This window comes from Malaya genurostris, chromosome 2 (genome assembly GCF_030247185.1).
Source record: "Malaya genurostris strain Urasoe2022 chromosome 2, Malgen_1.1, whole genome shotgun sequence".
Taxonomy (NCBI): domain Eukaryota; kingdom Metazoa; phylum Arthropoda; class Insecta; order Diptera; family Culicidae; genus Malaya; species Malaya genurostris.
The window spans coordinates 250,263,995-250,290,271 of record NC_080571.1 but is presented as its reverse complement, the minus strand read 5'-3'; the positions used below and the strand labels follow the sequence as shown (position 1 = coordinate 250,290,271).

The 26,277-nt window shown below is 36.8% G+C and overlaps 2 protein-coding genes across 8 annotated transcripts in view; one reads left to right on the top strand and one right to left on the bottom strand.

Moving 5' to 3' along the window:
* Positions 1 to 9,603, bottom strand: part of LOC131429416 (zinc finger protein 569) — a 141,219-nt gene extending 131,616 nt beyond the window's left edge. For both annotated transcript variants that reach the window (XM_058593511.1, XM_058593510.1), the window contains exons 1-2: positions 9,280 to 9,603; positions 9,077 to 9,229 (exon numbers count right to left, since the gene is read on the bottom strand). The gene's annotated coding sequence lies outside the window, so the exon portion shown is untranslated. The remainder of the gene's footprint in view (positions 1 to 9,076; positions 9,230 to 9,279) is intronic.
* The window catches only part of LOC131429415 (ankyrin-3-like), a 164,665-nt gene that overhangs the window by 105,018 nt on the left and 33,370 nt on the right, over positions 1 to 26,277 (top strand). For 5 of the 6 annotated variants that reach the window (XM_058593504.1, XM_058593508.1, XM_058593507.1 and 2 more), the window contains exon 7: positions 9,613 to 9,726. The exons of the other annotated variant lie outside the window; for it this stretch is intronic. In XM_058593504.1, the coding sequence (XP_058449487.1) occupies positions 9,613 to 9,726 (114 nt within the window). The remainder of the gene's footprint in view (positions 1 to 9,612; positions 9,727 to 26,277) is intronic. 6 annotated transcript variants of the gene reach the window in all.

The following is a 26,277-nucleotide window of genomic DNA, read 5'->3' as shown; positions in this document are numbered from 1 at the left end:
GAAAGCCATGCAAGCTCTTTGAATCCTGAAGTCAATATGAGCAGACCAATTCAGTTCAAGAATAACTGCGACGTATTTAACTTGGTCAACCACAGTGACCTCTGAACCGAAGAACTGTAATGGACGAGCTCCTGTGATTATCCTACGACGAGTGGAAACACCATTGATAATCCAACCTGACAACACCATTGCTCAACAGATCGCAGGGCTTGCTGCATTAAATCAAAGAAAGGGGTAATGCTTATACCGGTCATCAATATATGATAATCGTCGACAAAACCATAAGTCGGAAATCCAAGGTTATTAAGTTTCCTTAACAAACCATCAGCGACTAGGTTTCATAAAAGTGGAGATAGTACACCACCTTGAGGACACCCACCGACACTTAGCTTTGTAATCTCTGCTTGCCGAAGCGATGAACAAATAAGTCGATTGCTAAGCGTTGCGTGTATCCAGTAAGGGAAAAACCCAAGATATTCCGTTTGCGACTGCATTGTTTAACCTCCTGCAGCCATTCAGTCCTCGGCACGGAAATACACCTTGACTTAGGAGTTCCTATTTTTGTGGTTTTTTACGACATGGAACAGGAAACCAGGTGATCAATTCTTGTTAGAAAATAATTCCGCCGGATGCCACACGGCTTACCTTTTTGATGGACTCATACCATCAGTACAGGTGGACCGTAGCGTTATTCTTAGCCAGTTGGGGAACCGCTACCGACACTACACGGCTATCTAGGCTGCTCAGAAAGGGAAGTTGACATTGATGGACAACTTCCATGGATGGCCGAGCAGCCGACAAGGTCAATGCAGAAACGATTCATTTACTCCAGGAAGAACTTATGGCGTTTTCGTTTTTAATTTGCACTACACCGGAGCAGTGCTACACTGAGGCATGAATAAACGAACAAAAATGACGAAAACATAAACAGTAACCATTGACTACAATAAACGATTCCATTGCACAGAGCTACACCAAACTTTTGAAGAGTGCTACACCAGTGGTATCGGAGCAGAAAAAGTGTAGCACTGGTGTAGTTCAATTGGTAAAAACGAACGGTTTCAGTGCAGCTTTCGCTACACCGGTGTAGTGCAATTTAAAAACGAAAACGACATTAGCTACATCAATGCGAAGCTGTTACGTGTCAGATGATGCGAAGTACCGTAGTCGCATTCACACAAATCAATTTGCAATGCCCAGTCAGAGCCTGCAGTGATGCTTGGAAAAATGCAACAGACTTTTTGGCATTTTAAGATTAAAATATGGTAAAAATGCTTTTTTCTTAGCGCATGTTTATAAGTTTCTTCAATATCTGGAATGTTACAGTCCAGGAACAAATCTTGTGCTGGTTGATAGAGGTAAAACAGGTTCTGGCTTAATGAAATCGTTCGTTGAAGCATTTAAAATGTTTAGGCCTTCAATTTAATTCAAACAAATAACCAACAAACCATATGCCGGTCATTAAGTTTACCTATCAAACCAACTAGCGATTGGGTTTCATAAAAGTGGTGATAATACAGCACCTAAAAGACACGCAAAGATTAAGAATTTCCTAATCACTGCCTACCGTAGCGATGGGTGCAGAAATCGATTGTTGAATATTGCGCGTATTCGATTTGTTAAACTTGAAGGTATGCCATGACCTCTCAAGTTGCTTCCCGTATTGATTTGAAAAACACGTTATCAAAGGCACGTTCAATATCTAGGAATACTCCCAAACAAGATTACTTTTGTGAGAAAACTTGTTCAAGCACTAGGAACATATTCAGTCACTGAGCTAAAAGTAAGAATTTTTTCAAATAGTTTAAATGTTCATTTCCTTTCTGGAGTACCACTAGGAGAACTCCATTTCTTTCTAAGAGACTGAGCTAAATCCTCAACTGCTCTTTTAACCGATTCAATCGTCATTATTCTTGGAGCTAGTGTCCAAGAATCGTAACTACCCGAAAATGTCTCAGAAAGTGTTTTTTTTTTTCAATTATATAATTTATTAAGGCACACTGCTTAAGCTCTAAGATGCCAAGGGCTTTTTCTAATTTTAATTAACAATATTATGTTAAGATAATGTAATGACTTTGGCAGATCCCGCCTTCAGCTGGCAATCGGCACCGGCCGGCGTACTGAATGTAACACGTTGGTAAGTATCTTGGTATTAGCCGCTTTTTTCTGTCCGTGTGGGTTCGCGGGGAACACCCCCAGGCTACGAATACCAGGCGGGTGGCCCATATTCATCTCATAGCCTACAGCGGCCGTCCGTGGGCAATGATGATGATGTTACGGAGGAAAATGAAAAAAAAAATAATACAGAGAAGTAAATATTACGGAGAACAGAGTAAAAAGGGGATATGGGAACAAAATGACTAAGAACGACAAAGATCTAATTATTTGACATCGAGATGGTGAAAAAACGTGGGAGGGGGAAACTGAAAATTTAGTGACAGCAGAAAGATCTTGTTAGTTCCAATGAAGATGGTGGACAGACGAGGGATGGGGAGATTCGGGCGGATGTTAGTGTCGAACCTGTGGGTGGAGTTTCTTCTTAGCATCAGTCGAGGAACAGGGGTAACTAACGCAGATTACACTTGTATATTAATGTGTTTAAGGAATTTATATATGAGTAACATATATGATATATCCCGACTCGCCAACACATCTCGAACCGGAACATCAGGTGGTCTACCTCGGGCCCTGAGGGAGTCCTTTAAAACAGACCTGGCGTCACAATACCCCACACATGACCATACGACATGCTCGATGTCCTGATAACCGTTGCCACAGGTGCAGAGACCGCTCTCCATGACCCCAATACGCCGAAGATGTGCGTTGAATGTGTAGTGATTAGACATGAGCCGAGACATAACACGAATGAAATCGCGACTCACGTTCATCCTCCTGAACCAAGGTTTCGTCGATACCCTAGGGATAATGGAATGTAGCCATCGTCCCAGTTCGTCATTACTCCATGAAGTTTGCCAACTTTCAAGTGCTCTTCGACGAGAAATACTGAAAAATTCATTGAAGCAGATTGGTCTTTCATAAATATCACCTTCTAATGCGCCCACTTTAGCCAATGAGTCTGCCTTTTCATTTCCCGGAATAGAACAATGTGAAGGGACCCAGACTAACGATATTGAATAAGACCGTTCAGATAAAGTTCGCAAGTGTTCCCGTATTTTCCCCAGGAAATATGGGGGATACTTTCCTGGCTTCACTGCGCGGAGAGCTTCTATTGAACTTAGACTGTCCGTGACAATGAAGTAATGGTCTTTGGGCAAGGTTTCAATGATCTCGAGGGTGTACTGAATAGCAGCTAATTCTGCGACGTAGACTGAAGCCGGATCACTGAGTTTGTAAGAAGCGGTGATGTTTTGATTGAAGATGCCGAAGCCTGTGGACTCGTTGATGTTTGATCCGTCAGTGTAAAACATCTTTTCACAGTTGACTGTTCTAAATTTATTATAAAAAATATTTGGGGCCACTTGAGGGCGCACGTGATCCGGAATTCCACGAATCTCTTCTCTCATGGATGTGTCGAAAAACACAGTAGAATCAGAAGTATCCAACAAATGAGCACGGTTGGAAACAAACGAAGAAGGAATAATATTCTGAGCCATGTAATCAAAATACAAGGACATAAAACGGGTCTGAGAATTGAGCTCGACAAGCCTTTCGAAGTTTTCAATCACCATCGGATTTAAGATATCGCATCGGATTAGCAATCGATATGAGAGATCCCAGAATCGATTTTTCAACGGTAAGACGCCCGCAAGCACTTCGAGACTCATCGTATGAGTCGACTGCATGCAACCTAAGGCAATACGCAAACAACGATACTGAATTCTTTCCAGTTTAATGAAATGGGTGTTCGCGGCGGATCGGAAGCAGAAGCATCCATATTCCATTACGGACAATATCGTTGTTTGGTACAGCCTGATCAGGTCTCCTGGGTGGGCACCCCACCATGATCCGGTTATTGTACGAAGAAAGTTAATTCTCTGTTGGCATTTTTGTTTCAGATACCTAATATGACATCCCCAGGTGCCTTTGGAGTCGAACCAGACCCCGAGATATTTGAATGTGAAGACCTGAGCTATGGTTTCACCCCTTAGTTGAAGCTGTAGTTGTGCTGGTTCTCGCTTCCTTGAAAATACAACCAGCTCAGTTTTCTCCGTAGAGAAGTCGATACCAAGTTGAAGAGCCCACGTGGACAAGTTGTGGAGTGTATCTTGTAATGGTCCTTACAGATCGGCAGTTTTGGATCCTATAATGGACACAACGCTGTCGTCGGCAAGTTGTCTTAGCGTGCAAGATGTGTTGATATATTCATCGATATCTTTTACGTAAAAATTGTATAAAAGGGGGCTTAAGCATGAGCCCTGAGGAAGACCCATGTAGCTAAATCGTATTGTCGACAAATCACCATGTGCGAAATACATGTGTTTCTCGGACAATAGATTATATAAAAAGGTGTTCAAAACCGGCGAAAGACCATGCTGGTGCAGCTTCTTAGATAGGATATTTATAGAAACTGAATCAAAAGCCCCATTGATGTCTAGAAATACTGATGCCATTTGTTCTTTACGAGCAAATGCCATTTGAATTTCTGTTGAGAGCAACGCAAGACAATCGTTCGTTCCTTTACCCCTGCGGAAACCAAATTGTGTATCTGAAAGAAAGCCATTAGTTTCGACCCAATTGTCTAGACGGAAGAGAATCATTTTTTCGAACAACTTCCGGATACAGGAAAGCATAGCAATCGGCCGATACGAATTGTGATCGGAGGCTGGTTTCCCAGGTTTTTGAATGGCGATAACTCTCACTTGTCTCCAGTCGTGTGGGACAATATTACCCTCGAGGAACTTGTTGAATAAATTCAGCAAGCGTCTTTTGGCGGTGTCAGGCAGATTCTTCAACAAGTTGAATTTGATTCTGTCTAACCCCGGGGCCTTATTGTTACATGACAAGAGCGCAAGTGAGAACTCTACCATCGAAAACGGTGTTTCGTTTGTATTTGATGTCGCGGCGCGGGAGATCTTCTGTTCCGGAACAGAGTCTGGACATACTTTTTTAGCGAAATCGAATATCCAACGGTTGGAATATTCGTCGCTTTCGTTCGTGGTGTTTTGGTTTCGCATTCGTCGGGCTGTGTTCCAAAGAGTGCTCATCGATGTTTCTTTTGTTAATCCGTCAACAAACCGTCGCCAGTAACCTAGTTTCTTTGCTTTAACTAAGTTCTTCATTTGCTTATCTAGCGCTGCGTAATTTCTATAATTATCAGGTGTTCCATATTTTCTGAACTTTTTGAATGCTAAAGATCTTTCCGCGTTCAGTGATGAGCACTCTTTGTCCCACCACGGATTGGGAGGAAGGATGTTAGTTTTCGCGCCGGGTACACGTTTCGTCTGAGCTTGAATCTCGGAGTCGAGAATCAAGCCAGCCAAAAGCGTGTACTCTTCCTCCGGAGGAAGTTCTTGTGTTGTTTCCAGTTTCTCAGACATCGAATTTGCGTAATATTTCCAATCAATATTTCGTGTGAGGTCATACGAAACATTGATTGTCTCCGATGGTCTTAATCCGTTGGCGATTGAAATTACGATAGGTAGATGATCGCTACCGTGGGGATCGGGGATTACCTTCCACTTGCAATCCAACCGTAGCGATGTCGAGCAAAGGGATAAATCCAGCGCACTCGGTCTTGCTGGTGGTGCAGGAATCCGTGTCATTTCTCCCGTATTCAATATTGTCATATTGAAGTTGTCACAAATATCATGGATCATAGCTGATCTGTTATCGTCATGAAGACAACCCCATCCCGTACCGTGTGAGTTAAAGTCTCCTAAAACCAACGTTGGTGCGGGAAGGAGTTCTATGATATCACTGAGCCGCTGATGCCCAACCGAGGCTCTAGGGGGAATGTAGATGGATGCAATACAAAGGTCCTTACCTTTGATTGTAACATGACATGCGACAACTTCAATACCTGGTATCGAGAGGAGGTTAATTCGATAAAAGAAATAGCACTTTTTGATTCCCAAAAGTACTCCTCCATAGGGGGTTTCTCGATCCAAACGAATAATATTAAAATTGTGGAAGTTGAGAGATATTTCAGAAGTTAACCAAGTTTCGCACAATGCAAATGCATCGCAATTCGTGGTATATAATAGATGTTTGAAGGAATCAATTTTTGGGATGATACTTCTGCAATTCCATTGTAAAACAGTGATCAAATCCTTGACCTCATTGGATAAATTAGCCATCGAAGGATACAATCGCTGAAAGAAGGGGCCATTTTACAGTGAACTGTTTCAAAAACGTCTCAGCTACGGGTACAAAGGTCATCAAAATACCTTTCAAGGGGTCAGAGATATTGAAAGTTTTAAAAATCCAGTCCACTATATCAGAGAATTTAATAAATCCAGCATTTGGTTGATTCTTTGACTGGTCTTTAGGGGCAATTGAGTTTTTGTTTGTCTTAGGAAGTGTTGGAAACTCCTTATCAGATCTCAGTTTTTCTAGATCAGGAGCTATTCTTTGCTTCGGTGTTTTACTAACACTACCATTAGCTGTTACTTTTGGAGGCCCCTCAAGGGCCACCTTCGAACCCTTACTAGGTAGCTTATGAGAGGAAATATTTCTCCTTTTCCTGTTGCTACGAGGGATGGCCGAAGATGTGCCTTCGAGAGGGTCGTCTGAATCGCACTCGTCTGTTGACAAGCAAGCATAGGGATTTGCAGATGGGCTTGGTGGTGTAGCACTCTTTAGCATTTCTGCAAATGTGCGCTTGGAGCGTTCCCTCAAAGAGTGCTTTAGCTTATCTCCACGCAATTTGTAGGTGGGACATGCTGAGAGATCATGCGGACCCTCACTGCAGTAGAGACACTTTTCAATGTCTCTTCCGCAAGAGCCATCCGCATGACGCTCTCCACACTTCGAACAACGGGGCCGATTCGCACAATGGGAGGCTGTGTGTCCTAATTGCTGGCAATTAGTACAGTTCATAACCCGCGGCACGAAGAGACGTACGGGTAGACGAACCCTGTCCAGAAGGACATAATTTGGCAAAGCCGAACCAGCAAAGGTCACACGATACGAGTTCGATTGAGGATAAGATTTTGACCCATCCTCGGCGATCGATACTGAATGCAAGCGTTTGCAATCCAGTATCTTCAGATTCTTGAGTAAGGGGTTTTTGAAACCGCCAACCCCGTGCTCAAGAATATCTGCGCAAGTCAAACCTGCATCTGTGACCACGCCGTCTATTTCGACTTCGCGGGCTGGTACATATACGCGATAATCCCGCGTAAAGAGTTCATTTCGAACGATCTCATTAGCCTGCTTTAAGCTGGTCAACGAGACCCTGAGTTTGTCGGAGCGCATTTTTACTATTTGTGTGATAGTCGGGTAATGTGACGTCAGGTTCTTATTTAATGTCAATAAATTCAATGCTTTATCTTTAGATTTGGTCCGGAAGTACACCACATATGGACCGGTCGATAGCGAGGGTTCATCGGAATATTCCTTAATCCGGGGGGTTTTATTACTGTCAACAACAGGCGGATTAGGATCTGTCTTCATTTCTTCGTCTGGAGGGGGAGGACTCATTGTGCTTACTGTAGCACGAGGTTATATTTAGGCAAGTGGTAAATTATAAGAGGGATGCAACAATAAACTCTAATAAGGGTAGAATAAAGAAAAAAGCAATACTTAGCTTGTTGTACAGTTGCAAGGAACGGTCGCCAAGACCTGCTCTTGGTCGATTGCCACTTCAATTGATGCCAAAAAACCTCTACGAGGAAAAGCACAAAGCACCAGCTAACGGTTCGGTGCGAAGGTGCAAAAAACCTCACCGAGGAAAAGGCACAAATAAACTGTTTATAGTTTGTATGGACTAACGGTATCACTTCACTTCAATGTTCGATCACAATCGACACAGGGAACAATGGCCGCTTGTTTATAATCCGCACACTTGGCCTTGATCGGCGGAACAATAACCGGCTAACGGTACCGTTTCGATCGACCGCTCACAATAAGGCACTGTTCTATTATATAATGCGAAAAAAAAAACCTCTCAGAGGAAAAAGCACTATTGTCTATCACACAATATCGTCCGACCACTTTATCACACACACACAACTGGTTTTCAATGCTTTCGCAGTAAATCCAAATCACGTCCGTTCGCTCAGAAGGTTGAAACGGCAATCATCTCAGAAAGTGTTGTCGGTAATGGCTTCATACAAGACAGTTGAGTATTACCATACCTGGTAAAAATAATTGTGTGAACACATAAAATATTGAAAAATTGTAGGTATACAATTTTTCAATATTTTATGTGTTCACACAATTATTTTTACCATTTAAAAAAACAAATAACTATTTACATAAAGAGAAATGTTCAAGAATCCTTTTTGTAACGTGTTTTTGTCATAGGAGAACTATACGACCAGATCGGTCCTGCATAAAGCATGTATGGTAGTATATCACAGTGATAGGTAAAACTTACAGGACTTACCTGATTCTAATTTAGCACATATTGCTCGATTCATGTATCCACCCTGCTTCTGAGTTATACGCTCTAATATAGCAATGGTCGAATTCAAAGTAAAATTTCAAAGCACTGCAACAGTTTTACTTACCTAAATCGTGAAGTACAGACAACTTTTTTTAAAGATCGTTACTAATTGAATTTTAAAGATCGTTACTAATTGAAAATACATACAGTTGATTATTTGTTTTACATCACGATTTTCGCTCAATACAGTATTTGCGTCAATGCCCAAAGTATCGTAATGAAGGTAAAATGTTTTAATTGATGATGATAAAACTCGAGGTGACACTGTCAGGAATCATTATTAGAAAACCATTTAAAAGAAGCTCACAAATTGACAACGAAATTATTCAGTTGCAATGAAGGCAACCTATCCGACGTTGGTGTGGAAGGTACATTAACAAGTAATCCGATTAGTGCTGCATCGTGCCGAACGAATCAGTAATAGTGCATTGAAAATCAACCGAAATATGTTTTATTTAATAGAATCAACCTTGCCGCAATTAACACGTTCTCTTTATTTTATTTTACCTTGCGTATTTTCTCTTCCTCTGAAATGCTGCTTTCCTCCAATATTCTTTCTTTTCTTGTGTTTTGTATGCCAACGCCACTGCTGTAACACTACACTTATAATTACGTTTATCGGGTGACTGCGTACTGCGTATGCATTCGGCTTCGCCTTACCTGAAAAATGAATGGTAATAATGCTATTCTTTTCACAAATGTGCACGTACATCCACCAATAACAACGGCCGGTAATGTGGCCACAATCCAATTTAACAACCGATGAAACGGAACCCTGATTCTACAAACACCCCCGATTGAAACTGTTGTGGTGTTGACGATTGGGTCTGGCGACCGTCTGGATTCATACTACCATGTTGGAACTGAACACGATCGACCGCTCGAATTTTTTCCCACCCACTTAAATCGCACTAACCGAAAACATAACACACACAACAACAACACGTGGGACCACGCGTGCAATACATTGCTTCCCCTTTTCCGGTCGGTCGGTCTGTTGGTCGATCGGTCAACATTTACAACATTTCTCACACTACGGTCAGGCGGAACATACGACGCCAACCTGCTGACTGATACGAACGTTTTGAGCCAAACCCAGCAGTCGTGCAGCAGTAGTGGTGTTATCAAGTACTATCAGTCGCAGATGCGCTACACACGTAAGTGGTCCTCCCCGCGTGCGGTTGGGATAGAACTCTCGCTCTGAGTTCGTTCTATATTCCGTTCGATCTTAGTCACATCTTCACAGAGTTATGCGTTAATAACACTTTTTTTTATTCGCTCGCCTCGGCTCACTGTGCTAACTACATAAACCTGTATATACTCAACGTTCGTCTTTAGAATAGTTTCATGCTATCGGTGTTTACTCAATTGGCCAGCACAAATTCAATCAGCACTCATTTATTTTCAATCAAGCATAATGTCTTAATACAACATTCGGAATCATGACGTAGAGTGATTGTTGATTTATTATGGAGTTGGAATTTATCTTGATTTGTTCCATGTCGCTACCGCATTTTACAAGCAAGTTATTTGTTCGATTTCTTCGTGCTGAACGGTGATCAACCTAATTGGCTTAGTTGTGTTTTCATGCTAATACAGCATGTACAGCTGATAACAAATAATGTAGCCTGTAAAAGGTTTTCTCTTAGCTAGTGTCCAGTTTTAAAAAGGTGAGTGCTTCTAATCAATTCCCTAATTGGATATGCGTTAAATTCTTTAATGTGCCTTCAAATTTTCCTGTGAGTATGCAGTCAAAATTCTCTTCACGGATATTTGTCCTTGCTTCGTTAGGATCGATCATATTTTAGTTAGAATCTAGACTGTATTGACTATAACGAAATTTAATAGAGCTCGGAATAATTATAAAAATCACGTAAGTTTTTTAATATAATTAGTTTTTAAATTAAAAGATCAAAATATGAGTTTCTACGGGAAAATAAGTTGATTTTGTGGTTTTGATTAGTTATTTTTCAGAACAGCTAAAAAAATCTCACAGTTTCTAATTCTTTGTTTGATTTTCTAACTAAACACATTGCACGATGGTTTGAAACGGGAAATTAGCGTGACAAAAATATTTTCACTATTAAATATTAGTTTTTTGTGGTCGGTGTCTTCACAAAAGTTGTTTGTTATCAAATGGCGCTCCTTTTGATATTGAATTTTACTGGGGTGGTCCTTATTTAGATTGAAATCTGAAATCTAACTTTCTTAATTGAGCTCAAAAATGATTTTATTATGCAATAAAGTTGTATGAAATTTTATTTTGAGAAACTTTGCTGAAAAAAGCACCTCTCTAGCTTTTCATTTGACCGAGTTACATCAATTGTCCCGGGTAAGAGTAGGGTGGCTCCCGAAAAATCGATTTTTTTGTTCTAACTTTTTTGTGAAACGTTCTATGGAAAAGTTGACTTCAGAAGAGTTGTTGAAATAAATATTGCGCATAATTCTGCTGAGTAAAGCTTTTTCATATGAGCTACCAGTAAAAAGTTATGATTTTTTTTTCATCAAAAACTAGTCAACCTTCAAATATCAAAATTCATTAGATGCCAGATCGATAAAAATGTATCCTATGCGGCTACTGAAAGTTCATAATATAAGTAAACATTTAAGAGAAAATTGGGAGGGTGTTTTTCTTTTAACTCATTTAAATTAGTCTTGAAAATACCTTGAAACATTGCATAACTCTTAAACGCCTTAACGTATCAACATACTTCCTTCAGCAAAATAATAGTATCAAGTTAGCCCTACAAGTGTTCCATATATTATCCATTCGAGAAATGAGACACACAAAAAATACAGCCGAAAATAGATATTTTGCTGAACAATTTTAAATAATTTATTACCAAAATAACTGATTCAATTGATTTTGATTCCGTTATCGTAATGATCGTATCGCTAACATTCAAAATAAAACATAAGACAACAGTTGATTACGGTTTGGTATGTATTAAATAAATTAAGCAATGAATTATTCTAATTATTATCTAAAACTAAACATTTTGCATGTTCGGGTAAGTCTTCTGAACTTCTCTTATTTTGTTTGTTCGACAATGCCAAGATAGGGTCTGAAGATAACAGCAGCCTTTTAAAAACATCTTCAATGTTCGCGATTCTGCTGAATTTTTTAGCATAATGCTCTCTGAAGTTCCGGATACTTTTATTTCGAGTCTCCACTAAGCATACCAATAGGTAAAATTGCGTGTCGAATTATCGTGGCTCCATGTATCAACAATTTATGAGCAGTTGGTGATAGTGGATACCAGCCATACAACGATACATACAACGCTCGTATTTTCTCAGTGTAACTTTGGAATTCGTCGACGTTTATTTTATCGGCTATTGATTACACTGAGAACAACGTGAAATCCTTCCAACAGTGTTTCATCAAGGCCTGTTATATCTGCTGTTTCTTTACACTTCTTGAAAAATTTCCGGGCCGTGTTTCTGTCGTTGGAATTACCTCCTGATAGCAATGGCTCACCGATACATAGGCCCAAATGATCTCTAAACGCAGTTTTTATATTTTTTATCCCTTCCCTTCACGGTCTTGTTCAGTTTGCTAACACGCCAGGTGGGGGTTTTCATACGCAATTCTTGAATGATATACTGTAAAATGTCCTTATTACTTCTACCAGCAATAATTAAATCTGTTAGCTTTTTGTAAGACAAAGCACTTCCTGAAACCCAAGTAAATCATTAGTTTGTTAAAATGAGTAGATTGTATTTATTCTAACGAAAACTCATTGTGCGTCGTTTTCCGGTTGTCACAGGCTATTCGGTACACAAGTGGATGATGAAAAAGGCTTCTCGATTTGGATAAAAATATTTGCGTTTCACTAACTTGCACCAGCTTGTTTGAGCTTTGGTTGTCAAGATAATGAAAATATCTGTTGATATATTTATCATGGCCTCTACTTCGGAATAACCATATTACACAGTGTCTCTGTTGCTTAAGCTCAACTGAATCAGTTATTTTGGTAATAAATTAATTAAAATTGTTCAGCAAAAAATCTATTTTCGGCTGTAGTTTTTGTGTGTCTCATTTCTCGAATGGACAATGTATGGAACACTTGTAGGGCTAACTTGATACTATTATTTTGCTGAAGGAAGTATGATGATACGTTAAGGCGTTTAAGAGTTATGCAATGTTTTTGAGTTTTTTCAAGGTATTTTCAAGACTAATTTAAATGAGTTAAAAGAAAAACACCCTCCCAATTTTCTCTTAAATGTTTACTTATATTATGAACTTTCAGTAGCTGCATGGGATACATTTTTATCGATCTGGCATGTAATGAATTTTGATATTTGAAGGTTGACTAGTTTTTGATGAAAAAACAATCATAACTTTTTACTGGTAGCTCATATGAAAAAGCTTTACTCAGCAGAATTATGCGCAATATTTATTTCAACAACTCTTCTGAAGTCAACTTTTCCATAGAACGTTTCACAAAAAAGTTAGAACAAAAAAATCGATTTTTCGGGAGCCACCCTACTCTTACCCGGGACAATTGATGTAACTCGGTCAAATGAAAAGCTAGAGAGGTGCTTTTTTCAGCAAAGTTTCTCAAAATAAAATTGCCTACAACTTTATTGTACAATAAAATCATTTTTGAGCTCAATTAAGAAAGTTAGATTTCAGATTTCAATCTAAATAAGGACCACCCTAGTAATATTTCATATCAAAAGGAGCGCCATTTGATAACAAACAACTTTTGTATAGACACCGACTACAAAAAACTAATATTTAATAGTGAAAATATTTTAGTCACGCTAATTTCCCGTTTCAAACCATAGTGCATTGTTAGTTTTCAGCAGAAACTCCATTTTCATTCAAGGAATTTTTAAGTTGAACAAAGCAATTGTTTCAAAGCAACCAGCTTGATTATTAATTTTTGTAGAAATTATTGATGAATACAGATGTTATTATCTGTAGATTGCAATAATAATCTACTTCGATTTCCGAAATTATGCGGTTTTTAATCGAATTGTCAAAGTTATCCGGTTTTCTTGCTTCGTCTCAGAAATGCATGAAACGTCGAGATCTGGTGTTATCTCGAAAATTTTTTTAAGTCAACTATGACAATTTTTTGATATTACACCAGATCTCGACGTTTCATGCATTTCTAAGACATTAGGTATCAGTATCCCTCGCGTAAAAAAGACCTCAGTGTATCAACATGTCATCTAGATTAACACTCGACATACTATCAACCAAGATATACTTACGATGCCGAGAATTGGCATTGTCGATTAAAAAGGCAAAATATCCCTACCAATTTAACTTTAGACAATCGCCTAGAGAAGTTTTAACCTTTACTCTCTAACTCGTAAATGCCCTTTTCAACATAAACGGAAAAACCTGTTTTAATCCACCTAGTGGTGTAATGATGCCTTTCTCATATCAATCATACTATCATATATAATACTGTGGTTTTCTTCAAAACAATTTTCTCCGTTTCTTATAAGAATAACCAAAATCGGTTTGTTTGACCGTCTACTGATAAAAACTATCAATTGGAGAAGATTTGAGATCAATTTAGCAATCTTTTTACGGGGTTTCGCCCTTTTCAGTGATGGTATAAAATTTTAAAAACACTTTACCCTATATTTCCGGATCCAGATGAAATTCAGGAATTACATATGGGGCCACTGGACCTTTCTTTTGTACCTAAGTTTGTAAAAATCGGTCGCACCATCTATGAGAAAAGTTAGAACACATATTTTCATTTTTTCGTACAGTTTACCCCAAAACTCCGGAACCGGAAGTTGGATCCAAATAATATTCAGGAATTTTGTATGGGACCACAAGACCTTTCATTTGAATCTAAGTTTGTGAAAATCGGTTCAGCCATCTCCAAGAAAAGTTAGTACAAAAAAATGTTACACACACACGCAAACATTTAGCGTACTCGAAGAACTGAGTCGAATGGTATATGCGGATGCAATTTGTCGTTTCGTCGCCACAGACATTAACAAAAAAACTCAATTGTTAATGATCGAATCATCCTACTCAGACAAAGCAATGCGCACATTCCAAGCAGTTTTTTAAAGAAGAAGTTCCAGATTCTGAATCATGTAATGGAACAGGATTTGGACCAATAATATAGTAAACCCAGGCCCAACTGATTTGTCGCGTTCAAGTATGAAGAGATCAATTAGACTCAAGACTGATTTTTGAAAAGGGGAAATATATTTTTGCATGAAAGTCTCTTTCAATCATTGTAACACGGAAACTGTTATTGGAACTCTACAAACTATAATAAGTAAACTCTTTTTCAAGAATTCTAAAATTCACCATGAAATAAGACATTAAATTGAAAAAAATCAGATTCTAGTTGCATTGCGCCCTGCTTCTTCTAATCGCTGCAGCTCGGAAATTGTTGATTGCACAAAAATGGTGTCGATTGGTCATTCTTGAGAAAGTATACACCGAGAAAAATATCAATCGAGAAAATCAAAAAAAAATTATTTTTAGTTTAAGTCTTAAATCTACATATGATGTTAATTTGATTAGTGTGAATTGTAAAGTGAAGAAGCTCTGACTTAAATTATTTTGTGCATTTCGCCAGCTTTAAGCTCCTGATGATTCTACAAATAAAATGCAATATGTAGGGTAAGGGCTCCCTATTTCATCTCATTTGTAAGGACGTCGCCTTCAAACCCCGATTTAGCCACTAAAATCACTATAACTATTTCATATTACTGCTTCATTCGCCTTGCTCCACGCTGAGAATTGATTCACATTTCTTGAAAATTTAACTAACATTCATGAAACAGCTAAAAACACTTATAATGTGTTCACTAGTCTGCTCCTAATTTCATCTCAATGGATTTTTATCCATCCTATCGTTGATCCTTCATTCATCCTATAAAATAGCAATGGCGACAGCAATCAATATATTTTCCACTATTGAACTCTCAGGTTCAAAATGTCAGAATTCTTCTTAAAAACGGCCTAATGCAAACTATGAGACAACATACGATATTTTTAGGACCAGTTTGAAATCATTTCAACGTTCAAAAATTTTTCGGTCGTTTCCGTTACGTTTCGCTTTGAATTTAAAACTTTACTGTAAAGTTAATTTGGTGAACTTTAAATGAAAACCAAAATGTAATTGTTACTATTAATTCATTAGCCCTTCTTAAAACAAAGAGTAGAGCCAGAGATGCCATTTATACAGATTTATTTGTATTGTATAGATTTTTGCGTTCGCATACTGATTTAAATCAAAGTGCAGATTTCATACAGATTTCCTACATTTAATTCAGATTTGTACAGGTTCATAGAAAGTGAGAAGTAAAAAATTAGACTTTTCTCTCTGAGTATCTTTTAGTATTTGATTGCAGTGATTTTTTAAAAGCTTATTAATCAACGGACAAATCACATGTTAAAGTGGAAATCTTTTATGTAGATAATTGATTATGAATACTGACAAACATTTATATTAAAATTTATAATCAATTTGAATATATATATATATATATATATATATATATATATATATATATATATATATATATATATATATATATATATATATATATATGTATATATTTATATTGTTATTGTATATATTAACTCGTTGAATATTGTCGTGAGCGGGGCATTGACTTACGGAGATATAAAGAACTATCTGTTAACATCATTTCATTAGTGAAAACAGATAGAGCAGATATCGACTTTCTATGCAATGGAATACATATTTTCTATGAAAATATCTGGCATCTCTGTGCACAACCGATGAAACACACACACTTCACAGCGTTATGTTGACGTATAGCGGAATGAAACCAGTGCTACTAGATTTGCCACAATGTTTGTTTCATTAGTATTTATCGTGATGTTTCTGGTAATATTCGAAGCCGAAACAGTTTTATTGAAATATTAATATCAATAATATAATTAAACTAATGTCACGGATACCAAAAACATACTTTTTGATAATAATTTGAAGAAGAAAAACAATTTATTTTTTGTAACATTATGAGAAAACTTGGCAACTTTGCGAAACCAAATGAGATGAAAACAAAGCGCAATCAAGTGAACTAAGCGAAAAACTTTCATCTCATATTTTTAAAGACTTTTATTGTTTGTCGGGTAGTTTTTGAAGTTTTAAATCGTTGATTAAACAAGTGGCAAGTGAACATTACTAAGTATGAAGTCATCCAGCATCAGTCGGTGTTGAACAGTCGTTCGCACCGCACGCGTATAGCTCTTGGCTCCTGGAATTTTTTTCTGGCTACCTAGAGTTTCATTGATTCAAGGCTTCAGTCTTTTTCAAGGCTACCTGAATCACTAACTAAGTGATACAAAGAGTGATATTAGAGTGACTAAGTGATACAAAGAGTGATATTAGAGTGACTAAGAAATTAATCAGCCTTTTTTAAGGCTAGCTAGGAGTCTAATCGAAGACTAATTTAGCCTAGTTAATTTAATTTAAAATTTCATTAATTTCAAAAATGCCTGCGTCCAACCGGAAAGGCAACAAGCCTAAGGCTAAAAATAATTCAATACGGAATAAATCACAATCCGTTATTCAACATTTTTCTAATAACATTCACGATCTTATAGAATCTGAATGTAAAAATAAAAGACAACGGACGGATTTCCCTTCCGTTGATCCTATGCCGTCTAACAATATTTACGAGATTCTTCCTGAATCCGATTGTAGCGACATAGAAGAAAATTCTTCAAAAATTCCCAAAATGGACGCTTGTCGTTCTGGGAAGAAACATCAATCTATGCCACCAGTGACGGTGATGATTTCCGACTTCAAAGCATTCCGTACTGAGCTTTCTACTTTTCTCCCGGAAGTAAAAGTCTCATTTCAAATCGGACGAAGAAAAGAATGTCGAGTCTTGGTGGATGGATTGGAAGATTACGAACGTCTTATTCGATATTTGTCCGAGAAACTTCATAAATTTTATTCATATGATCATATGATATCATAAATTTTATTCATATGATCAGACAGACCCTTCAAGGCTGTCTTGAAAGGATTATCAAATGATCAAAGTATTGATGAAATTAAAAATGAACTAAAAGAATTGCTTGGTTTTGCCCCTTCCCAAGTAATACTTATGAAAAAAAGAGCGAATGGTACTTCTAAACCACGCTCTGGAATTTCCCATGAACTTTACCTAATACACTTCAAGCGAAGTAAACGCACCGTAAACAATTTGAAAACTTTAGAAAAAGTACGTTTCATTTCCCACATTAAAATTCATTGGGAACATTATAAACGGCATAATCGTATTGCAAACTTAACGCAATGTCGTCGTTGCCAAGGCTTCGGTCATGGAACCAAAAATTGTCATATGGATATACGGTGTTTGAATTGTGGTAATTCGCATTCGAAAGACGTTTGTCCAATGAACGAAACCACTGATAAATTTTCATGTTCAAATTGCAATGGAAATCATAAATCCAATTATTTGAAATGTCCTGTCAGGGAAAAAAATTTAAACGCTCGTTCGCTTCGACAACAAGTCAAATCAACGACCTTAAATTTACAGAACATACCTGAAAAACAAAAAACCGTTACAAATGCCACGCCTAATTATACTAAGGCACTGATTTCTTCGAAACAAAAAACAGGTACGCCTGCCAATTCGTCTTCTAACGAAAACAATTTATTGACAGGTAGATCGACCTCGTCATCATCTTCTTCTAATGTCAGTTATGCTGGTATATTAGGTAGAAATCTATCACCTATTTCTTCTAATGTAAATAATCAAAACACAGGACCGCCTTGCAGTTCTTCTTCTAACGAAAACAATTTATTAATAGGTAGACCGACCAAATCATCTTCTTCTAATGGCAGTCTACCTACAAATATTCCTTCAATGCCATTCGCTTCTTTAAATGAAGTCGATTTAGGCGATATAACTGAAAATAAAATGATCTACCTACAAGATCAACTTTTTCAAATGATCATCCAAATGAATTCGACTTCATCACTTTTTGAAGCATTTCAAATCGGATGGAAATTTGCAAATAATATTATAATGAATTTAAAATTTAACAGTGATGTTAAATAATCATTTGAATATTTTAAATTGGAATGCTCGATCTTTGAAATCGAGTGAAGATGAATTTTATAATTTTCTCAAAGTTCATAAAATTCATATTGCCATTGTGACAGAAACTTTTCTTAAACCAAATGTAAAATTGAAAAGTAATCCACATTATGTGGTTCATCGATTTGACAGGTTTACTGGAATTGGTGGTGGAGTTGCCATTTTTGTCCAACGGCAAATTAAACATCGAATTTTACCTTCTTTCAATACTAAAGTTATTGAAAGCTTGGGAATCGAAGTTGAAACCATTCATGGAATTTATTTCATCGCTGGAGCATATTTGCCATTCCAATGCACCGGCGAACAATTAAATTTCTTTAAAGGCGATTTGCAAAAACTTACAAGATATCGATCGAAATTTTTCGTAATAGGGGACTTAAATGCTAAGCATGTCCAGTGGAATTGTAGGCAAAATAACAGTAATGGTAAAATACTTCATAATCAACTCTCAGCTGGTTACTTCACAGTTCTTCATCCCAGTAATCCTACTTGTTTCTCTTCCGTGAAAAACCCGTCTACAATTGATCTGGTTCTAACAGATCAAAGTCACATTTGTAGTGAACCGATTACACATGCTGACTTTGACTCAGATCATCTTCCAGTAACATTCAGACTTTCCAACGAAGCTATAATTAATCCAATTAGTTCTATTTTCAACTATCATAGAGCTAATTGGTTGGATTACAGATCTCACATTGAAAATCATGTGGATCATGAAACTATTTTAGAAAATTCTGCGGACATCGACACAGCAATTGATAATTTGAATCATTATATTATCGAAGCTAGAAATCTTTCAGTTCCCAAAGCTCAAACTAAAATTAATTCTCCTATCATCGATGACAATCTTCAACTGCTCATTCGGTTGAAGAATGTTCGTCGACGACAATATCAACGTTCTCGTGATCCTGCTATGAAAAACATAGTTAAGGATTTACAAAAAGAAATTAAACATAGATTTACTCTTTTGCGAAATGAAAATTTCGCTAAAGAAGTTGAACAAATTAAACCATATTCTAAACCTTTCTGGAAACTTTCTAAGGTTCTTAAGAAACCTCAGAAACCAATTCCTGCTCTCAAGGAAGGAAATCAAATACTTCTTACAAATGGTGAAAAAGCTCAAAAACTTGCTCAGCAGTTCGAGAGTGTCCACAATTTTAATTTAAACGTTGTGAGTCCTATTGAAAATGAAGTCTCACTGAAATTTGATCATATTTCAACCCAAGTGTTATCACACTATGAAATTATTGAGACGAATTTTGATGAAATTAAATCAATTATTAGGAAACTCAAAAACATGAAGGCTCCTGGTAATGATGGAATTTTTAATATTCTTATTAAAAATCTTCCCGATGTTGCCTTGAGACTCCTGGTTAAAATTTTCAACAAGTGTTTTTCATTAGCTTACTTCCCAAAAAGATGGAAAAACGCTAAAGTAATTCCTATTCTAAAACCTGATAAAAACCCAGCAGAAACATCAAGTTATCGCCCAATTAGCTTACTATCTTCTATCAGTAAACTTTTTGAAAAAATTATCTTGTTGAGAATGATGACTCATATAAATGAGAATTCAATTTTTTTACCAGATCAGTTTGGATTTCGTCATGAACATTCAACTACTCATCAACTTGTCAGAGTAACGAACATGATAAAATCAAATAAATCTTCTGGGTTATCCACTGGAGTTGCTCTTCTAGACATAGAAAAAGCATTCGACAGTGTTTGGCACAAAGGTTTAATAGCAAAAATGTCTGATTTCCAGTTTCCTATTTATTTGATAAAAATGATTCAAAATTATTTAACTGATCGTACTCTTCAGGCCAGCTATCAGAATTGTAAATCTGAATTGCTACCCGTACGAGCCGGTGTTCCGCAGGGTTCGAGTGTAGCTCCAATCTTGTATAATATCTTCACTTCTGATCTTCCAAATCTACCCGTTGGTTGTCAGAAATCGCTATTCTGTGACGACACAAGTCTATTAGCCACAGGTAGAAATCTAAGAGTGATCTGCAGTCGCCTACAAAGAAGTTTAAATATTTTCAGTGATTATCTGTCAAAATGGAAAATTAAACCAAATGCAGCAAAAACGCAATTAATTATCTTTCCTCACAAGCCAAGAGCTTCTTTTCTTAAACCAAACAATAATCACATTCTCAAATTGAATGGCTTGGAATTGACATGGTCTGATCAAGCTAAATACTTAGGTTTAACGTATGACAAAAAACTCACTTTCAAGGATCACATTGAAGGAATCCAGGCAAAGTGTAATAAATATATTAAATGTTTATATCCTCTTATAAACAGAAATTCTAAGCTCTGTCTAAAAAACAAATTGTTAATTTATAAACAAATTTTCAGACCAGCCATGCTTTATGCGGTACCAATTTGGTCAAGCTGTTGTTCCACCAGGAAGAAAACGCTTCAAAGGATTCAGAATAAAATTCTGAAAATGATTCTGAAGCGTCCTCCCTGGTTTAGTACAAATGAGTTACACAGACTCACAAATATAGAACCATTAGATGTAATGTCACATAATATTATAAGCAAATTCCGACAAAAATCGATGCAATCTTCAATTGAATCGATTCGCTCTCTGTATTAGTTAGTAAGTTAGTATATAAGTTCCTTTCCCCATTACACAATACAAGTAGGTTTAGAATTTTCCCTACACAAAAATCTCAGAATTGCGGAAGCAAATGATGTCTTCATGGTAATAACCAAATCATATATATATATATATATATATATATATATATATATATATATATATATATATATATATATATATATATATATATATATATATATATATATATATATATATATAACAGGGCTGAAAAGTCACCACTTGTGGCTGAACACCCAATTTAAATCTTAATAATTTAATTTTAACTCATATTCCAATAAATAGTTATTAAAAAAAAAAAGTCATCCAGCATTCAATGGTAGCGTAATTGTGCGAAAAAGTGATCATGTTTTAAGACGAATCGATTAGTAGATAATCAGAAACATGACGAACTGTAAATCTTGAGACGAAAATGTGTCCTAAATTGAAAAGTGAGTTTATTTTAAATGAAAAAAACGATAAACGAAGAACTTAAAACCATTTCTTTCAATAGGAAAGTGTGACAATAGCTTTTATAATCATTTTAAAACATTTCACAGTTTGGTTCAGGTAGGTTGTAGAATATTATTCATGTTCAAAGTAATGAGGTGAAGGGATGAGATGGAAATAGGAGCTCAGATGAAATAGGGAGCTGTTGCCCTATTCGTTTCTCCTAGAAGTTCCCGTTTGAAATGCAAAGAACTCAGATTTTCGATGACTCACTAAGTGTAAATATATTATTTAAATAAAGTTGGGAGAATGTCTAAAAATTATTCCAGCTGTAAAATCTCCACTCTGTAATCGAAACTAATTAAATTAATAACAAATGTGGATTTAAAGTTTAAGTTCAAAATAAATATTTTAAAACAAAACCTGAAGAGATGTTTTTAATTTTTTAAGAAGCATTCATTTTTTCAGTTTATATTTTTCTAGAATGCGCAATCAATTTCCTAGAACTATTTCTTCGCAATAACGATTTACAATTTACTTATTTTACAATTAACAGTTTCCGAACTGTAGTGATGTGAAAAAAAAAAGGTGCAACAGAAAATCATTTGTCCGGTTTTAAAATTGGAGTCGGATTTGCATCCTTTCCGTGGAAAAAATATGGTTTGGCCTATTGAATACGTGTGCAAAGGTTCATTTAAATAAGATTATGTGAAGTTTCAAAACCTACTACACATTTCTGACATAATTCTACAAACGTCACAATTCATAACTACTTAACTTGTCAAATGACGCAATATTCCATTCGTACAGAATTTTACAAACTCCGAGTGTAATTTGCACTCGGTTTCCAAGTGCCGTTGTATGGATGTAGATGTATCACTTATTCATTAAGTCGATATGTGCTTCTGTGGTTCAGTAGATTAAATGGCGTGCTTTGTGATCTAATGTTTTTCTGTTCAAGTCGCGCTGTTTCTATCGATCTTTTATGTTTTATTTTATTCGATTTCAAGCCATGTAATTTTCAAATCACACAATTTTCCATGTTTTTGAATATAAATTTGTGTGAACTCCATTTAATATAAATTTGTGTGAACTCCTGCACATGCATATGGAATGAATAAGAATAGCAACAGCGTTCTCTTAAATCATAGAAACATTCTCATTTTATCGTAAAAAAAACCATTTGACCTGTTATTGCGCCTTTTTTGTGAAATCGATTATAGTACAATAAAATCATGTTAATTTGCGGTTCGATAAAGGCATATGACTAAAGCATCGTCATGAGCTTTAAATCTAATTTAGTTGAACTTGATATAAAGTGTTTACTGTGTCATGTTTGCGCCTCTCATATCCTGGATCTATGACAGCCTAAATTTTATGTTTTGCCTAAATCTGACAGTTCAGTAGTAGTTTTCTTTGTGGCCAAAAATAACCCTGGTCGAGAACGTGATGAGTTTTGACAGTTCGAGAGTTATTTTCAGACATTGAAAACAATCTTGCAAAAAAGTACAATTTCAAATTTGTTTGAAAAATTATTCCTGGGTTATTTGTTTCATTGCTTTTAGTTTTTGTGAGAATGTACTGTCAATCGAAGTAAATTTTTGTTCGAGGTCGAGGTTTCTGGTTACAATTAAATCAGTCCAGATTCTCGGTTCATTGTTAATAACATACTACGTGGAATGAAAAGTCCCGGACCGTGTATATTTTCGTTGAGAACAAGCCTCTAGATGGCTATCCACTAGTGTTCAAATATCAGCTGATCGTGTCCGACGAATTGAAGTTTTCAGCAAGCTATGGAAAAGACGCACCAGCGCCTTCATGCATAAAAGCAACGTTGAAATTGAATAATTGTCGATACGGATTGGTCCACCATCCTCCGTGTTCTCCAGACCATGCCCCCAGCGACTATTATCTATATCCAATCCTGGAAAGGTTCTCCAGGAAAAGAAATTTTCGTCGAATGCTAAAAGTCATTGCAGAAACGGAAGCCTATTTTGAAGGCCTTGACAAATCTTTTTTTTTTTCAAAGGGCATCAAAATGTTAGAGGACCGATGGGTCAAGTGTATCGCTTTAGATGGAGATTATACTGAAGAATAAAAAAAAATCAAGGTAAAAAATCGACTTTTTCTTTGTTAGGCCCAGGTCTTCTCATTCCATGTAGTAGTTTTCACGTATATATCAGGCGCTGTAAACTTTCCTCCATATGACATTTCATTAAAAGTAACAAGTAGCAATGTTACTTATTCGAATATTGACGAGCGCAAACTTTCTCTCATCGGGGAACTATTTCCGTTTCTTGGGTATGGCGACACTGGTGCTTCAAAAATAGCACTGCTTTGACACGAGAAGCCAAAAATGCCATTTTATTTATAGGCATCGCACGAAGGAAAATGCATTTTTCAAATTATCCTCTGCATTCTACGATCATCATGCAACGTGTTGGCTGGATGGATTCATCATTCGTTTTTTTTTATATTGCGAAACACTGAACCGCAACTCCAATGGAAGTTCATTTCTAACTGAAAACTAACGCCACAGACTAACGGTCATAATACTCAATGTTCACATATTCCCATAAATGACACAACCTACACAGCTGTGTCACTGAAATTTAGTGTATTATGGAAGACCTCCTCTATGACATCTCGACTATCAATGTCTAGAAATAACAACACACCGTGCATGTCTAACGTACTTTGTGCTGTGACAAAATTCATTAACAAATCTATTAAATGGAAGACAAGGCGCCCGTATTCTGTCTGTTGAAGTATACTGCACCGTTGATTGGAATGCAAAAGATGCATTTCCCGTAAAAAGATCGCCCGGAGAATATGCGCAGAGGGGGCTGATCGGGTCGAGTAAGTGCACGCGCATCTTTGGAATTCAAGCCACTTTGTGATAGCGTACTTCCTGCAGATAAATGCAGTAAGTGATGACCTAGCTCTGAGGATATCCATATCAAATATGATCATGAAACAGTTTTTGTTGCATTGCCTGCTAGTACAGGGAGACAATCTGTCGTTATTTATATAATGTCACGTGAATAGGCGAATAAACAGTATCTATAGAACAGGTGATTGGTTAACGATATTTAAGTATTAATACATACGGCATACCTGAAAAGTTATTTTTGGATTGATCGAAATACATAAGTTCAAAATAGGTTATCATTAGTGGCGTCATTCAACTTTTCAAGTTCTACATCAATTACAACAATTGATAGCTGCTTATCGATTCACATCGAACCTTTAGAATACTATACAAATAAATTCAGTACATTCACAAATGTCCACAGTGTTTCAACCAGACTAAGGCCAACTTAATAAATCATGTCTTTTTGCATTGCATATATGTTTATTTCGGCACACATTTTAAAAAACGGGAATATAAGCTATCCATTTTGTAGATGTACTGAATATATTTGTATTACTATTAAAAGCACAAAGGTTTTACGCTCGGTGCCGTTGAAAGCGGCTTGCGGCTCCGGGATAGCTAGATTTTGTATTCTTTTCCTTCATAGAGCAAAAGTTGCTGCATTATGAACACCACGTAGATTACATAAAGACAAATTATCGCAAATGGCACGAAAACAAATTCTTAATCTTAAAATCCACTTTCACTATGATAAAACTTCCGATTTCAGCTTTGCCGGTTCCGGAAGTACCGGAAATAGCGAAAACTCCAAAACGAAATTGTCTTCATTGTCTCAAAAACAGCTAAATCGATTTTCACTTTGTACTTTTTACTCTGTTACTCCGAAACCGGAAGTCGGATCAGGATGAAATTTAATAGCAGGCTATAACAATAAGGGCTTTCATTTGAATCTGAGTTGAAGAAAATCGGTTATGCGATCTCTGAAAAATACGAGTGCGTTTTGTTTTAATTTTTTTTCTGGCCATTTGACCCCGTTACTCTCTAACCGGAAGTTCCATTCAGGTAAAATTCAATAGCAGGCTATGGGGCAGATCTTTAATTTGAATCTAATGTCGCTTTTCATTGAAAACACTCGTAGAGTGTTTTGCTCGATTCGTTCGTTGAGCAATCAAAACAGGTGCACTGTTTCATTGATTGCACCGCCCGGACAATTCGCTGGCAACTATTTTTCTTTTCCGAGCGTGCTAACCAAATTTTACAAATCCATTTCATTGATTAACTTTCATTGCAAAACACTGGCATCGAGTGGAATCAATGATAACGACATAAGTCTGTGAAAATCGGTCCAACCATCTCAAGAAAATCGAGTGTAAATTTTTGTTACATACACACACAGACTTTTCACGTACTCCCTGTATAACTGGTAAGGTTTTGTTTAAACCCGAATCCGACCCGTACCTGATCGAAAATAAAATAAACCCGTACCCGACCCGAACCCAAATCCGATCGATTTTTCTTCCAAACCAGAATCCTATCCGCATCTGATAAAAAATAAAAATCTTTACTTGTACTCGACCCGAACCCGAAAAAAGTCCCGAAACCCGACCCGAACCCGAAAAAAGTCCCGAAACCCGACCCGAACCCGACAAACATATCTTTTTCAATACCCGAACTCGACCAATATCCGTCGGGTCCGGA